Source organism: Nuphar pumila, chromosome 11 (genome assembly GCF_984573655.1).
Source record: "Nuphar pumila chromosome 11, dmNupPumi1.hap1.1, whole genome shotgun sequence".
Classification (NCBI taxonomy): domain Eukaryota; kingdom Viridiplantae; phylum Streptophyta; class Magnoliopsida; order Nymphaeales; family Nymphaeaceae; genus Nuphar; species Nuphar pumila.
The window spans coordinates 109,672,779-109,689,773 of record NC_143259.1 but is presented as its reverse complement, the minus strand read 5'-3'; the positions used below and the strand labels follow the sequence as shown (position 1 = coordinate 109,689,773).

Here is a 16,995-nt window from a genome sequence, read left to right as displayed (position 1 = left end):
CGCTTTTGGGCAATGAAAACCCTTCCGGCACAGAAAAACAGTGGGTGAGGCAATACTTCTCCCATATATTCAAATGCTTGTATAAAGATGCTTGTATCAAATGCTTAATTGCTGAAACTCCCTGAAAAATAAATAATTGTAGAAGGATTACCTCCAAAAGTAATGAAAGATCTGATATTAAACAAAACAAAAGAACTGCATATCTTTGTTAACATGATAAATTACCATATCTTGGGTAACACAACCATCTAGACTAAGCATGAGATACAAATCAACTGAAGGCCTATAGGAATAAAAGACCAACTAGAGCTTCGAGGCAATTGCAGTTGAAAGTGCAGTGTCTAATGGATAGAGCAGTTGTACATTAGAATATACGTCTGACATACAAGTCCAACACCCATCTAGTACCTCTAAAACACATCATGTTCCACCAGATATTTATAAAAATGCGTTTAGCTATTATCTGATCAGAATGTACTCATTCATCTTTCTACAGCGCAACCGTGCAACAAGGCTTAACCCAAAGCAATTTGTTCAAACAAATTCCCAACAACTACACAATTTACGCTTGTAATTAAAAATTTTATGTTCCAAGGGTTCGTTAATCAAATCCAAACAGTTCAGTCTCCCAAGAGGCACACATTTACAAATGGTACAGTTGGATAAATATGTGAAACCGTGTTGCAAATCACCAACTAAACAGTGAGATTTTACTCCAATAAAGGCTTATGAATAAGCATACACAATGTGTTATTTGAAAGAGATGAAAAAAGCACAATTACAAAGATGAAACTGTGAGGACTGCCTCGTCCCAATCCTAGAGAATAAGAATAGAAGAAAGAACAAAAGCATACATTGTTTAACTCGGCCAATTTAGTTTCATCGGTAACACCCAAAATCCGAGCCGCTTCCCTGCATAACCCACCGACAAAACAACCGGCCGGCGCAGTTTGCAACAGATTTTTATCCAAGACCAGAAAATTTTCAAGCTCAAGAAAGAGAAAAAAATAACACTTGCGGAAGGGCTACCTTTTGTAGAATTCGAACCCGCCATCGACAACGTCGTCAACCGAATTGAGAACCTCGTTGACAAAAAGCTGCGGGTTTGCATTGAGAGAATCGAAAACGGCCTCGCTTTTGCTTCCCTCCATAGCCACTAAAAACCTGTGTTTCGCATCTAACTATTCTAACCAACAGGAAAAAGGAACCAAAAGCGAAAAGAAGGAGGAGGAGAAAAAGCACAGAACATGCAAAAGAGCAAATCCAGTGTACCCAATTTCTCAGAACCCCTAATTCAATTTTTTTGTGGGTAAAAGGAAGGAAAGGGATGGAGGGGTCAAGCAACCAAACATTCCCTAATCACGAAATCGAAATGAACAGATCTCATCAGAAAGAGGGTAAAGCTTACTTGATCTCGGAAACCGCCTCTGGAGCTCAACGAGTTTGAGGGCCTCTCGGAAAATTCAGATTCGATTGCATGAAATCGACTGCGGAAATGTACGATAGGGATTCGGATTCTCGGAAACAAACACGCTTCAGAGAGAGAGAGAGAGGATTTGAATACGAGGAAGCAACCAAACGGCGGGAAAATGGAATGGGGTTCCAATACATTTTGGGATGGTCAATTTTTTTTTTGTAGAGGAAGTAAACTAAAATGGATGGTTAAGTTAAGCAAGGGTTAGGAAAGCTGACAAGAATGAAAAGGGGTGTAACCGAGTCGGGTATATCTGAACCGAATCGATGTAACTGAGTCGGGTATTTCTTTTTTTTGACGAGGAACCCTCGCCGAGAAAAACCTCAGGTGAGGCCCCACGACCACCCTGCCTTATGTGGCCCACCTAGGGACACACCCGTGAACCAATGGGGTTTGATCCGGTGCCTTTATCTTATAACTCTCACAACCACCCTGCTGGCCATGTGGGCGACCCTTGCAATGGTCCAAACCATCCCAATTTTGATTGACACATGAGTTCAAGTTGGGTCTAAAATCTGGACACGTTTTTAAACAGACTGGTATTTTTATTCAATATATATATATATGCTCAACCTGCTGTTGCACCCGACATAAGGCTACCTATGTCAATAGGTCAGATTCCGGTCAGATCTAAGCATTACCAAACCCAACTTAATCGGATTTGACCTAATCGAATTCACAGTCAGATGAAAAAAGATATGACTAGTCCAAAGCCCGATATTTACACTTAGTCAGATTCAACTTCAGATTTCAATAAAAAATTAATACCGAATCCAAATCCAATATTTAATCCAATTCGGATTTCGGTTGGACACGGGGTTACATCCTAACTACCTAAGGCTTTGTTTGGGAGCTGAAGATGAAAAGGGAGACGAGGAATTAATAAATGCTGATGAGAATGAAGAAGAGAGTGGAGATTAGGGGTGGCAAAATCTAACAGGACCCGCCAACCCGACCTGTCAACCCGCTTCTTAGGCGGGTTCGGGTTTGGCTTAAACGGGTTCGTATCGTAAACGGGTTGACCCGCCTAACCCGTTTATTAAACAGGTCAGGTTCGTGTTAGGGGTATGCCAACCCACCAACCCGGCTGGCCCGTTTAATAAACGGGTTAGGCGGGTGAGTCAACCCGTTTACTCAAACCCGACCCGCCAACCCGTTTACCCGACCCCGACCCGCCCGCCAACCCGTTTACCCATTTACTCGAACCCACCCGCTAACCTGCCAACCCGTTTGCCTGACCCGACCCATTTATTAAACGGGTTAACCATGTCGTGTCGAGTTACCCGTTTAATAAACGGGTCGGGTTCATGTTGAGGTATGTTGACCTGCCACCCCGACCCGATTGCCACCCCTAGTGGAGATGGGCTTTTTCAACTGCATCCTCACAAAGATGTAGTTGACAACACCCTCATCACCCATTTTCTTCTCCATTCCTATCCCTCCAACACTGGCTTCATTTAAAAAGTTTATTATATCATAATATTTTCAAAACCAACCGGGGCTCCATTTGGCTGCTAGGAGAAGTTAGTTCACCTCACCTTGTGTCAGACCGTCGCAAGTTCAAATTCCAAATAGTATAGTTGTGGCCTGCTTAGCCTCAGCTTGCCTATCAAAAAATTTTATTTTCAAAACATAAATCAAAATCAGGTTATTTGTTATTGACAATATATTAGGAGAGCATGTTTCTTTTCAAATCTTGTGGTTTGATTTTATATTGCAAAGATTTTCCAGATAAAAATCTGAGAACCGTACAAAGTTCAAAATAGCATTGATATTTCTTGGGCCGAAATTTTGCCATCAAAACTCAGTCGCTAAGGTTATGACTTATTTAGCTATTTCAATATGGTTGATCTTGAGATGACACAGCCTAAACTTATTAATCCATACAGATCTAATTTTTACATCTGTTTATGTCCAACTCAATTTATATCAGAACCTATTAACCCATATAGAACTATTTTATAACCCCATATGCAAGTAATCAAAACTGACACTATAGTCAGAGCCTTTTTACCAAGCCCACTGCAACTTGGACAACAGGGTGGGTGTGATATATAATCAATTTTAATTTTGAACTGCAGTAACAAATGATAGTAAGATTTTACTTATATTGGTCTAGCTACCACATGCTGTAACCAATTCTTCAGATAGTTGACATGTAGATGAGAACGGGTCGGACTCGGGTCAGATACAATTGGATGCAACTTAATCAGACTCAGATGAAAAGAACCTCCACAAAGTCCAAATCCTATGATGGCATACTCCCGAATAGAATCAACGTTTACATATGACCAGGTCAGATCTTATCAGACTGACTCAGACTAGGATTCCGATCCAGACTCGCATATAAATTGCTAAAAATCCAAATCCACGTTACTGAAACCAAATAACAGACCAAGTCAAGCGTGTCCCTGTGACACAGCATTCGTTCTGTCAACCTTAGCTTGTGAAAATTAGTAAGCAAAGCATGTGAAAACATTGTGTTCAAGCTTTACTTTTGGTCTTTAAGATCCGCAAACGCCGGAGAATGGCAGGCTTAGTCCAGCACGACCAGGTCTCTTACTTCGGGGGTGGTTTCTCCGTTCCTCGTGGAAAAAAAAAGAGAGAAAAGATCCACAAACGCAAACGCAATACCAAACATGCAAACGCCAAATACCAAATGCAATACCAAACACTCAACCACCATGCATGCCAGCATGCCAGCATGCAGGCGCATACACACACACAGAAAATATCATGATTCAAAACTAAATTAATTCTATTCAACCAACTCATGATAAATCACCTATTAAAGAGAAAAGAGAAAATCATAGAATAACAAATTTAGCTGGTGATAGATGAACGAGTACATATTTTAGAGAATATGAACACAGACTAAGTTGGCCTGACCAAGGTTTGAGCATGGCCTGATCAGACCTCATTGCAGTTAGTTATATTAAAAATAAAATATGCCTCTGATTTTTCTTCCCTAATATTCTTCACTCAAAAACTGAAATGAATCATTCATGTAATTAAGTTGAGATTCCAACAGCACAAAACAATTTAAAAGAAGCAAACGTGAGAGAGGAAGGAGATCATGAAAGCTCTTTAGTCCTCCTTGTCTTGAGGTTTGCTCTCTGTCACTAAGCTGGCTGTGCCTTCAGTGCTCGATCCAGCTTGTCTGCTAGGAGGAACTTCAGCATCATCATATCCACCTATGCTTCGGATAAGCATCACAATAGCGACAATGAAGACGATTAGGTAAACGGTATTGATGCTGATTAACGAATTTATATAACCAATTAATGAAGGACCAGCAATCGTCTTTTTAACAATTCTTCCCTCCCTATATCCTTCAAGAAAACTACTTATATGAGATCCATGATCCTCGTCAACAATACTTTCCGAACCTTCAACCTGTATTCAAGCAATCCAACCAAGATCAGTCTTCTCACTAGGAAACAAAGACGTTTTTCTGTTATATTAGAAGAAAATGACCGAACAACTCAAGATTCTGAGTCCAAATGTTGACCGTGTTGAAATCAACTGTATTAATTACAGGAAGAATTGCAATCAAGATATTGCTGTTCTTCCAAACAAGGCAATTGTACATTCCTTGATGCATGAAATTCACATGCAAGTTTATACAACAATCTGAACAAACACGCTTTAGAAAATATATGTAACATGATCAAAATCTCATACATAAACTTGGCAGCAGGATTTGACATAATACTACTACGCAGATAATGTTTTTGTTGGCACTTAAACAATGTATTATACTATCTTGCACTAGTAATTGATTGTTTTGCGATTAACCAATATTTAATCCATGGATCAAAAAGTAGCAACAATCTTTCCATGTAATATTTTCAAAATTACTAATTGTTTCATAATGAACTATTGTAGCCAATCAAGGTAAAATATTGAGAAAATCTTCAAATGGAAAACAAGCGCACATATTCTACCAATTGAACTGTATCTGTTTTCAATCAAACTGATCAGTACCTGATAAAAAAGAACTAATGTATTAAAGTTTAAATTTAACAATGAGATGAATACAGAAAACACACAGAAACAACAACGTTCTGAAACACATGCAAATTCTTTTTGGTAGTCAAACTAAAACTCACAAACACATGGAAAAATCAGATCCTTAATTTTTTAGCATATATATATAGATATATATATATATATATATATACGGGAAAGGGGACCGTGCAACCAAAGGAAGGTGCAACATCTATAATCAATGATGATCGGATGGTGCTCCTCCAGTGTTTGAGTGTTTCATCAATTGGACCTTATATATTTGTTTTTATAATGTATTTAATAAGAAATATGTTTTACATGAAGATTTTATAACATCTAAACGTTTTTCAAAACATGAAAAATGGATGGCTCGCAATTTTACATTACTAAGTATTGTCAGGTGTCAATTTTTAGCATTTTAAAAAATGCATCTAAATATCAAAAATTCATAATCTAAAATATGTTGCTTAATAAATAAATGATAACAATGAAACATGTAGAGCCTTATCGATAAAAAACTTGATTGTTAGAGAAAAAATGCCACCCGTTCATCATTGGTTACAGATGTCGCACCTTCCTTTGGTTGGATGATTCCTCTCTCTCTCTCTCTCTCTCTCTCTCTCTCTCTCTCTATATATATATATATATATATATATATATATATATAAGGAAAGAATCACTGATTGCACATTGGCAGGCCTCTGGTTGGGAAAGTAGAGAATCTATACCTGATAACTGAAAATTAACAAATTTGACAAAAAAAACTTTCTTTGACGATATGTAAGATTGAAAAATCTCGCACAAGGCAACTACCATTCAAATGGACATATCTTTCTATCATGGATTATAGGACAAATAGCACTTCCATCACATGTATAAAGGCATGAGAATATATAAAGACGCCATATGGACACTTTAAACATGCATAAGACATGGCCAATCATATGATTTCAATGTGCCTTTCGATCTTTTTCCTTTGTTTTGTAGTTATTTCTGTGGCTTCTAGACTTTTAGTAATGTTTGTCTTTGACTATGCAAATTTCAATTTTAAATTGGTTTGATCCTTAGATATTTGTTACTCAAAATTATGTAGAATTGTTGAACTTGCACTTTAGATGGCATTCATAACTTGTTGGTGAATGCTCACATGCACGCATGTACACACACACACACATGATTGGTTTTCTAAACCCATGTACCCATGTATTATACCAAGTGTGTCGTTGTTTTTACCCATGGCTGTGTAAACGTGAGGAGTAACATATGGGACAAATAACTGAAGTACACATCACTAACAAAGAAACAAAAGTACATAAATTCCTTTTTCACAGCATTTTTATCCAAGTTATTTGGTAATTTTAATCATGAACATGTCACTGAAAATCTTCTGCACAGAGCAAGCAAAACAGTTTTCTAAAACAAAAAAAGAAAATAATGAAGAAAATGTCTGCTCCAAATTAACTGCTTGAATTGTACCAACTTCCAGGTACGTCAAGACGATAAATATGCATGAAACTTTTTTCTATTTATCCACTACATTTGCAAGATATTACAATGCAACGATGAGGACAAGCAGTGAATGTTCATAAAAATGTTTGGCTTTGCCAGGCATTACTAACTTTAGAACGAGGAGAAAACTCAATCAACTTTTACCCTTACTGGTACTTACAGTATAATATTCTTCATTGCCATCCCAGATGATCATTCTTGGTAAGACTGTCCGCCTGTTTATGTCAAATGTTTCAGCAAAACCTTCCCACTGATTCCATCCCACATAGGCAAATATTAGGTCACGATTTGCAGATGCAGCAGCTCTCAACATCTTGATCAATTTCAGGGAATTCTCTTCTGAATCATCCTTCATAATGGTCAAAACTATCTTCCTGTCATCATCTTTTAGCAGCTTAAGGGTGTCAATACTGAGGGGTAGACAAAGGGGGAGGAGACTTTGTTTGATGTAATCCTCCAAGAACTTATCTACAAATAAAAAATAGAATCTAGGTGAGCATTAACTACATTATTCATCTGATAGTCTTCAAGACCATGTTTGATAGGACCAGTACAACTGTTGATACAACAACAACAACAACAACTACTCCTTCATCCCAAAACAATTGGGGTCGGCGATATGAACCAACAAAGAAATTCATTTTGGGTCTTCCACATGAATCCTTTTCCTCCAATCATTTCTATCCAATGACATGTCCTCGGTGAGGTTCAAAGCATTCATATCCTTTCCTATCATCTCCATCCAAGTCTTCCTAGGCCTACCCCGACCTCTTTAAATAATATATTTTTCCATTTCTCCATCCTTCTGACTGGAGCATCATTAGGCTTTCGCCGAATATGTCCAAACCACCGTAAACGATTCTCTCTCATCTTATTTTCAATGGGTGCAACGCCTACCTTCTTACGTATCTCCTCGTTCCGAATTTTATCTTTTATTGTATTTCCACACATCCATCTAAGCATCCGCATCTCAGCTACACTCATTTTTTTAATATGATGTCTCTTGGCAGCCCAACATTCCGTACCATATAGTAAAGCGGGTCTAATAGTCGTCCTATAAAACTTTCCCTTCAACCGCAATGGCATTCTACGATCGCACAACACTCCAGTTGCACTTTTCCATTTCATCCACCCAACCTTTATCCTATGATTTACATCTCCATCAATATCTCCATACTTTTGAATGATGGATCCCAAATATTTGAAATAATCATTCACCGGTATTTCTTGCTCACCAAGCTTCACTACACTCCCATCATTACTTCGTTGCTTACTAAACCGACATTCCATATATTCAGTCTTACTCTTACTCAACTTAAAACCTCTAGCTTCCAATGTTTGTCTCCATAATTCTAACTTAGCATTAACCTCAGCTCTAGACTCATCAATCAAAACAATATCATCAGCAAACAACATACACCACGGTACATTTTCTTGAATTGATCTCGTAAGCTCATCCATCACTATCGCAAATAGGAAAGGGCTTAAAACAGATCCTTGATGTAACCCAACCGTTATCGGAAAATTGGTTGTCACCCCTCCACAAGTGCGGACATTGGTTACTACTCCTTCATACATATCTTTAATTATACTAACGTACTTTAGAGAAACACCTTTCTTCATCATTGTCCACCAGAGAACGTCCCTAGGTACTCTATCGTATGCCTTCTCCAAATCAATAAAAACCGTATGCAAATCTTTGTTCATCTCTCTATATCTTTCAATAAGTTGTCTAAGAAGATGTATAGCTTCCATAGTTGATCTTCCAGGCATAAAACCAAATTGATTCTCCGATATCATGACAACCTTCCTCAACCTAGACACAATCACCCTCTCCCAAAGTTTCATAGTATGACTCATGAGTTTTATACCACGATAGTTTGTGTAATCTTGTATATCACCTTTATTCTTATATAGAGGCACCAAAGTAGTCTTCCTCCACTCATTAGGCATCTTATTTGTCTGCCAAATCTTGTTAAAAAGATTTGTCAACCATTCTAAACCTTTCTCCCCCAAGCATTTCCAAGCCTCGATAGGTATACCATCTGAGCCAACTGTCCTTCTTGATTTCATTTTCTTCAAATTCTCTGCAATTTCTTTCTTTTGAATCTTGCGCATGAAGTCACGATTTATCTCATGAAAAGGAATGGAGAAGTCTCCAAGATCTTGAGCATGACTTTTATTAAATAGCTTATCAAAATAATCTTTCCATCTCTCTTTAATCTCCTCATCTTTGACTAAAACCCTTTGCGTTTCATCTTTGATACATCTAACCATACCCAAATCCCTCGATTTCCTATCTCTCATCTTTGCAAGCCTATAAATATCCTTCTCGCCTTCTTTGGTATCCAACTTGTCATAAACCTCCTTATATACCTTAGCCCTCGCGTTTCGAACTACTTTTTTAGCTTCCTTCTTTGCTATCATATACTTCTCCAAATTCTCATTATCACTGACTCTTACTTAGATTTCTATAACACTCTCTTTTAACCTTAATAGCTAATTTGACATCCTCGTTCCACCATGATGTATCCTTACCTAGTGGGGCACCGCCTTTAGACTCACCCAATACCTCCTTAGCCACCTTTCTCATGCCACCCGCTATCTTATTCCACATTGATTTTGAATCCTCCTCGAGACACCAATCAGCTTCCTTAACTACCTGCTCTACAAACATTCCTTGTTTAGCTCCTTTCAGTGCCCACCACTTAATTCTAGGATCTATCCTATGTCTATCCCTTTTGCGGTATTGTCTAATTCTAAGATCTAAAATTAAAACTTTATGTTGTGTAGCTACACTTTCTCCCGGTATAACCTTACAATCGATGCAACAACCCCTATCTCTCTTTCTAAGTAGAAAAAAATCTATCTGACTCGTATTAACCAGTACAACTGTTGATACTGCACTAATTTTTTGGAGGTAGTGGAAGAAAAGAAAGATCCTAAATACGGAAATTGATCTCAAATGCACCATCAGCCACCTCCCATTCTGACTTATAGCAAACAGAATTAGATTTAATCTAATTCTGAAAAAAATAATAATAAAAAGTTTGAAAAATGAAGTGAACTGTTTCTGGAAAATAAATGCCTACAATATGATAAAAAATCAGGTTTTAGGACAGTAGAGCCATGTACTAACAGTAATCTCATGAAACATATTGACTGTGGAAAAAAAAAACAGTTCAACATCGTGCAATGCAAGTCCTCACCTTCAAAGGGCCCATAGAAGACTCCCAGCTCATTATAATTAGGATGAAGGGAAACCAAGGCAGGAACCTTATCAAAATCATACTTTACCATAACATCCTCTGAGAATTTCTTAGCTACAGAAAACCAGGCTTTTTTCTTATATTTAGTGGAAAAACCTTCTATTAATGATTCATTAAGCCCAAAGCCAATGAATATAGGGAAATATGTCCCAGCTGCTGTAACAAAATTGCTGATAGCATCATCAGATTCAAGAAGTGAAATATCAGGTGCCACAAACTTCTTCAGGTACCGCACAAGCAACTCTGCTTTGCGTGGACCAGTATATTCTATTGGCAATCCATGCGCAAAAAGTTTCAGAGTTGGGAACCCGCTGCATTACAAGACTATTGTTAGATGCAATGAGTCACGATGCTCAACTTAAAAAAACACAAGCAACGCAGCAATGGGAAAGCAGGAAAATGTGTTAACAGCTCAAAGTTTACACAGAAAAGGGCCCAACAGTAAATATAAGAAAAATAAAATCACTACTATTTTAAATATGAAACTGGAGGTAGTAGAGTGAAACAATAAGCATGAAGCACCATACTCGACTTCGTATTTTGAAGCAAGACGAGTGTATTTGTCAGCATTTAGTTTAGCAACTGCAATCGGTCTGTCCAAACCTGCCAATATCGGTGCAGCAGTATCTAACTGCCAAAAAACATAGTGGAAGCATCAACAAATTTTCACACACGTAAATTTCCATTTCATATAAATAACAAAATCATACAGGTGGGCACAAAATCATGATTTACATATAGTAATAAGAAACATACAGTATGCAATAAAAAGGGCAAATATCAGCATAAAGAAACCGAAAACTGAATAAAAGAACTATTCCAGAAGTGTGTTTAAAAAATATATATATTTAAAATAAATCATCCAGGTAGCAAAGAAAACATGAATGATGAACCTAAATGCCAGTACCAAGTCCCCCGACCACATCATGGAATAAACAGAGACCTTACATCCTAAATTCTCGTGTATCTAAAACCAATAAGGTAAAATAATTAATAGGGACAATCTGTGGAGATTGTATGTAACCTATTAATTATGAGCTTTCTAAACAAATTAGAACAAGAAGAAAAATAGCCACGTTCTCAATCTTTCCATTCTATAGCTCAGCAATCATTTCACCAAGATAAATAAGACATTCAAATTAGCTTTCTTTGGTGCACATTAGCAAGTGGATCAATTATTGTGCCTCTAGTGGTTATAGCCTATCGAGAAGGGCAGTTGGCCCAGATGGTATACCTATCGAGGCTTGGAAATGCTTGGGAGAGAAAGGTTTAGAATGGTTGACACATCTTTTTAACAAGATTTGGCGGACAAATAAGATGCCTAATGAGTGGAGGAAGAGTACTTTGGTGCCTCTATATGAGAATAAGGGTGATATACAAGATTGCACAAACTATCGTGGTATAAAACTCATGAGTCATAATATGAAACTTTGGGAGAGGGTGATTGAGTCTAGGTTGAGGAAGGTTGTCATGATATCGGAGAATCAATTTGGTTTTATGCCTGGAAGATCAGCTATGGAAGCTATATATCTTCTTAGACAACTTATTGAGAGAAATAGAGAGAGGAACAAAGATTTACATATGGTTTTTATTGATTTGGAGAAGGCATACGATAGAGTACCTAGGAACGTTCTCTGGTGGACAATGACGAAGAAAGGTGTTTCTCTCAAGTACATTAGTATAATTAAAGATATGTACGAAGGAGTAGTAACCAATGTCTGCACTTGTGGAGGGGTGACAACCAATTTTCCTATAACGGTTGGGTTACATCAAGGATCTGCTTTAAGCCCTTTCCTATTTGCTATAGTGATGGATGAGCTTACGAGATCAATTCAAGAAAATGTGTCGTGGTGTATGTTGTTTGCTGATGATATTGTTTTTATTGATGAGTCTAGAGCTGGGGTTAATGCTAAGTTAGAATTATGGAGATAGACATTGGAAGCAAGAGGTTTTAAGTTGAGTAAGAGTAAGACAGAATACATGGAATATCGGTTTAGTAAGCAACGAAGTAGTGATGTGAGTGTAGTGAAGCTTGGTGAGCAAGAAATACCGGTGGATGATTGTTTCAAATATTTGGGATCTATCATTCAAAAGTATGGAGAAATTGATGGAGATGTAAATCATAGGATAAAGGTTGGGTGAATGAAATGGAAAAGTGCAACTGGAGTGTTGTGCGATCGTAGAATGCCATTGCGGTTGAAGGAAAAGTTTTATAGGACGACTATTAAGCCTGCTTTACTATATGGTACGGAATGTTGGGCTGCCAAGAGACATCATATTCAAAAAATGAGTGTAGCTGAGATGCGTATGCTTCGATGGATGTGTGGAAATACAATAAAAGATAAGATTCCGAACGAGGAGATACATAAGAAGGTAGACGTTGCACCCATTGAAAATAAGATGAGAGAGAATCGTTTACGATGGTTTTGACATATTCGGCGAAGGCCTAATGATGCTCCAATTAGAAGGATGGAGAAATGGGAAAATATATTAGTTAAAAGAGGTCGGGGTAGGGCTAAGAAGACATGGATGGAGGTGATAGGAAAGGATATGAATGCTTTGAACCTCACCGAGGACATGGCATTGGATAGAAATGATTGGAGGAGAAGGATTCATGTGGAAGACCTAGAATGATTTTGTTTTTTGGTTCATATCGCCGACCCCAATTGTTTTGGGATGAAGGCGTAGTTGTTGTAGTAGTAGTAGTAGTAGTAGTAGTAGTAGTAGTTGTTGTTGTTGTTGTTGTAGTAATAGTAGTTGTTGTTGTTGTAGTAGTAGTAGTAGTAGTAGTAGTTGTTGTTGTTGTTGTTGTAGTTGTAGTAGTAGTAGTAGTAGTAGTTGTTGTTGTAGTTGTAGTAGTAGTAGTAGTAGTAGTTGTTGTTGTAGTAGTAGTAGTTGTTGTTGTTGTTGTTCTTGTTGTTGTTGTTGTAGTAGTTGTAGTTGTTGTTGTTGTTGTTGTTGTTGTTGTTGTTGTAGTTGTTGTAGTAGTAGTAGTAGTAGCTCTGCTGCTGCTGCTGCTGTTCATTTTTAACCACTAAGAACAAGCAATTTTACAGAAATATGAGCAACATTTACTAGTTGTTCTTAGGAATATCAAAGGCCTCTTTTAAAATTGATCTCCACATTTTATAACATACCTAAAATACAAATACTACAAGGCACCAAATGGCTATTCAAAAATTATGACAGACAAAAAACTTAACGATCTCATTAATGTCCACAAAGTCCATATGGGAATACGTGCTTGTTACTTAAGCTATAATTTAGTTCAGTGATGCCGTTTGAAGCTTCGACTCATACATATGCATGTGTGTGTGTATGTGTGTGTATTATTCAAGCTAAAACTTAGTTTGGTAATGTTTTGAAACATTACCCCCCTACACAAATGCACAAGTGAATATAAAGGACATCTAGAATTAATATTTAATTGCTTCCCAAAGGTAAGTGTGGTGTTTCTTGAGGCCAAGATGTTTAGGATGATGGCCTGCCATTACTGTTCTAGCTCCAGCACTTAATATGGTTGGTGGAAAATAGTTAGATAACCCTCCTCTTCTGGATAGGAGCACAATAATAGCAGCAGCAGTCTTATATAGGATCAGCATATATTATTCAATCTTGCTTTCAATGCCCTCTCAAGATCCACTTAAACTCCCATTTTTCCTTTTTAACAAAGTAGAAAGCATTCTTGCCCGTCATTTCTTCATTGTGGTTCTTTTATACTTTATGATAATGCTCATATTATTGGTTGGATTCTGGAAAACTTTTTTTCAGCGTGTGCAAGTAGTTTGTTAACAACCTTATGCATGCCTAACAATGATATTCTAGGGCGAAGTTATGCCTCCTTTAGAGCCTCCATTTAATTGAACATTATAGGCTTAATATTGGAATACTTTATTGCAACAAAATAACTTAATAATTCCTTTCCCATTTGCTTACCTACTAAACTTGCAATTACCAAGAAAACCTCCAGTTTTTTTCTCCATAGCTCCAATTTCCTCGTTTGTGCATTCCTTAGTTTGGCTTATGTGCAAGAGTATGTACAAAAAACACAACAAAAAAGGAGCCCCCCTATTATACACAGAATGGGGAAACATATGCATGCTTGAAGCAAATACTTGATGTAGCCTGCAAACCCTACCAAGAAACAAACTTATCATGCTAATTGTAGTTTCAATAATAGTTTTTGGCTTTAGTTTTCAACATTAGTGTATATGCTTCAAGTAATTCCAATGCTTCCACTGTAGGAACAGCAAGGCAAAAAAAGGAAAAGAGAAACAAAGAAACAAGGAATATGACCGAATGCATAAGTGTAGTGTTCTGGAAGTGAGCTCCAGAGATAGTACTATGGTAGTTATTTCTGAATGCAACTTTCAAACACTCGTGGAAAGTCTGATCCTGACCCAGGCTGAACGCTGGCGGCATGCTTAACACATGCAAGTAGGATGAGAGAAGTGGTGTTTCTAGCGGCGGACGGATGTGTTATGTGAAAGAAATCAAATCTACAAGCTTCAAGTATTTGTTCAAGTATCAAATACGACAGCCAGATCGGAAGAGTCACACTTCTTAGCTGAGGGTCAGATTCTAATCCTACCAAGGGTTATCATCCAGCAGTGATTACCCAAAGAAGATGGGGAATAAAAATCCTTCTACAATCCAGATATACCATTTTCTCCATGACATTCAAAAACAAAAACAAAAATAAAAAAACAGGCGATAGATGGTAGAAATGAGGAGCTCTGCAAGTCAAAAAAGTCGCACAGTAAAATCTCCCGAACAGGTGGGGGGGGGGGGGGGGGGGCGGGGGGCGGGGGGGGGGGCGGGGGGGGGATGTTGGGAACTTAACATTCGATTGCTAAGTTATTGAATTTATTCCAAAACAAAAGAGAGAGGGGAAAAATCTCAATCTGCCCATCGGACATAAAGTAAGTAACACAGTAGTGGACTCTCTCTCTCTCTCTCTCTCTCTCTCTCTCTCTCTCTCTCTCTCTCTCAAGATCGACACAACTCAGAACCGAAAAACCAATATATCATCAACTCATAACAACAAAACTAGAAGTACCCAACAACAGAAACGCCTTAAAACGTCGAAAAGGAAACAAAATCCGCATTAATTTAGCGAGAGAGAGAGCTGTGACCTCGGGAGAGAGCCGTTTGCAGTGGCCACACCAGGGGGCGTAGAAATCAACGAAGACGTAATCTAAGGAAGAGATGGCGGAGTCGAAATTGGACTCATCGAGTTCCAAAACGCTACCATCTATTCTGAACTGATCAGCAGCGGCGAGAGAGGCCACGCCCACCAGTTGCAGAGCAACCACCACGAGGGCAGCCCCTGAACATCCCATCATCATCAACAATGTTGCTCTTCTTCCTTTGATGTTACAGGAAACCCAACATTCGCATCACCAAATGAAAAGATCAAGCCAATAATTTCTCCTCCTCCTTTTCTCTTTCTTCCTCTTCGATTCGAGGATGCATTCTCACTTTCGGAGAAATCCCCGACAGGATAGAGGTTTGATTTTGGTAAACATGGTGCGTTGATCACCGGTACTGTTCTCAGCATCGGTTTCGGGCTTTCAAAGAATCGGCCGATTTAAACTCAAACCTAATCGATCTGAATCGGTCAATTTTACTTTCTTTAATTTGAAAAAAAAAATTATATTTATATTAAATATAAAAATAAGGACCGATTCTGCCTGATTCGAGATGAATCGTAGTTGAATTGCCATAGAATCCATTTGGGCCAATTCGCTGTGTACGGGTCGATTCGGGCTAATTCGCCTTCAACATTAACAACATTGATTTAAATTTTGATTAAAAAAATAAAAATGAAGAAAATTTATCTAAAACAAGAAAAATACAGAAATGAAGTAAATGATGATAAATATGGTCTACCCAAATTCTAAAATATGTATTTAATGCCTAAACAGTATAATAGCAAAGAAATAGCATACTTTTCAAAAAAAAAACTAATTTGGGTTGATCTGCACTTAAATCAATGAGAAGCCGCTTCCATTTGAATCGGTTGATTGGATTTCAACAACACTATACAACATAGCCAATTCACGATTTCATGTTTTGGTGGATGCTGCTGCAAAATCACATGAATAAGAATATAGATTTCAAATGCACTACCTGAATTTTATGAAAATTATAATACAAATATAGAAGATTTTGATATTTGTTATTAATAAAAATAAAATAGTATCTCAAATTATCATTCCATGCCTAAACATGGGACCAACCAGCGTGTCCCTGTGACAACGGATTGGACTCTACTATGTATTCAATGTCAAAGAGTCCCATTAGCCCCAAAGGGCTTTGGCATAGTGGATAGGGCATAGGCTGCTAGACGGGCCATTTAGGTTCAAATCTTGGGGGTGTCAACCCCTTGCACATTTAGTCAAAGCAAGGCTACTCTTTGGAGGCAAGGGGTGTGCTACGGTTTTACATTCTAGGATAAGCTATCATAGAACTAACGAGTTTGATTTTACAAAATTGCACTCCTAAAAAAAACCACCATATTGTAAACTACATCTAGCCCCAAATTCAAAACATTCAAATTGTGTCCATGTCTTAATAGGCTTTGACTTGTAATCACAAAATTTGCTTAACAAGTTGAATCTACGGCAAGATTCAAGACATATAAATGCCACGCAAATCAAGCCCTAGATCAACTAAATACGTAGATCCTATAAACTTAGAACTAAAAATTGATTACTGTTAACGATGATT

The 16,995-nt window shown here is 37.7% G+C and overlaps 1 protein-coding gene and 1 long non-coding RNA gene across 2 annotated transcripts; both read right to left on the bottom strand.

Annotated features, from left to right (window-relative positions):
- Window positions 1-3: 3 nt before the first annotated feature.
- Window positions 4-1,109, bottom strand: LOC149822798 (uncharacterized). Its single transcript, XR_016426128.1, has 3 exons — window positions 1,030-1,109; window positions 855-912; window positions 4-121 (listed from the first exon to the last, which is right to left on the bottom strand). It is a non-coding gene; the product is annotated as an uncharacterized LOC149822798 (long non-coding RNA).
- A 3,172-nt stretch (window positions 1,110-4,281) lies between these two features.
- LOC149822797 (protein disulfide isomerase-like 5-2) lies at window positions 4,282-15,761 on the bottom strand. Its single transcript, XM_089981268.1, has 5 exons — window positions 15,399-15,761; window positions 10,791-10,894; window positions 10,204-10,574; window positions 7,155-7,462; window positions 4,282-4,870 (listed from the first exon to the last, which is right to left on the bottom strand). The coding sequence occupies exons 1-5, from the start codon at window positions 15,609-15,611 to the stop codon at window positions 4,562-4,564; spliced, it is 1,305 nt and encodes a 434-aa protein (XP_089837394.1). The 5' UTR covers window positions 15,612-15,761; the 3' UTR covers window positions 4,282-4,561.
- Between the last annotated feature and the right edge of the window lie 1,234 nt (window positions 15,762-16,995).

What these genes read in the sequence shown, in the direction of transcription:
- LOC149822797 (XM_089981268.1), bottom strand. Translation starts at nt 15,611, where the DNA reads ATGATGATGGGATGTTCAGGGGCTGCCCTCGTGGTGGTTGCTCTGCAA. An exon ending in GCAAACGGCTCTCTCCCGAG is followed by an intron (nt 10,895 to 15,398) that starts GTCACAGCTCTC and finishes GTTTTTTGGCAG; the next exon opens with TTAGATACTGCTGCACCGAT. An exon ending in GCTTCAAAATACGAAGTCGA is followed by an intron (nt 10,575 to 10,790) that starts GTATGGTGCTTC and finishes CTTGTAATGCAG; the next exon opens with CGGGTTCCCAACTCTGAAAC.